The sequence below is a fragment of the Trypanosoma equiperdum genome (assembly GCF_001457755.1).
Source record: "Trypanosoma equiperdum strain OVI genome assembly, contig: ctg_965, whole genome shotgun sequence".
NCBI lineage: Eukaryota > Euglenozoa > Kinetoplastea > Trypanosomatida > Trypanosomatidae > Trypanosoma > Trypanosoma equiperdum.
The window spans coordinates 16,860-17,111 of NW_027124937.1; the positions used below are offsets into that span (position 1 = coordinate 16,860).

General features: G+C 29.0%; 1 pseudogene across 1 annotated transcript in view; it reads left to right on the forward strand.

Moving 5' to 3' along the window:
* Positions 1-81: 81 nt before the first annotated feature.
* The window catches only part of TEOVI_000496700:pseudogene, a 432-nt pseudogene continuing 261 nt past the window's right edge, over positions 82-252 (forward strand). Inside the window, exon 1 of the mRNA in view lies at positions 82-252. This exon is cut by the window's right edge and continues 21 nt beyond it. Coding sequence covers positions 82-252 — 171 coding nt within the window.

Here is a 252-nt window from a genome sequence, read left to right on the forward strand (position 1 = left end):
CGTGTGCTTAACCTCAATATCCTTTAAAAATGATAGAATAAATAATAAAAAATTATAAAAGAAAATAAACATAAGAATCTCAGAGTCTTTGTAGATTTAGTTCAAACTCATGCACATCAAGGATATTGTAAACTTATATTGAGTGCCAAACTAACCCATATTAAAATTATTCCAATTGCTATGGGAGGTTTGTATAGCCATATTAAGAGGCCTAGATGGATTATGGAATTTTTAGAGAAAAAGAACGCAAGT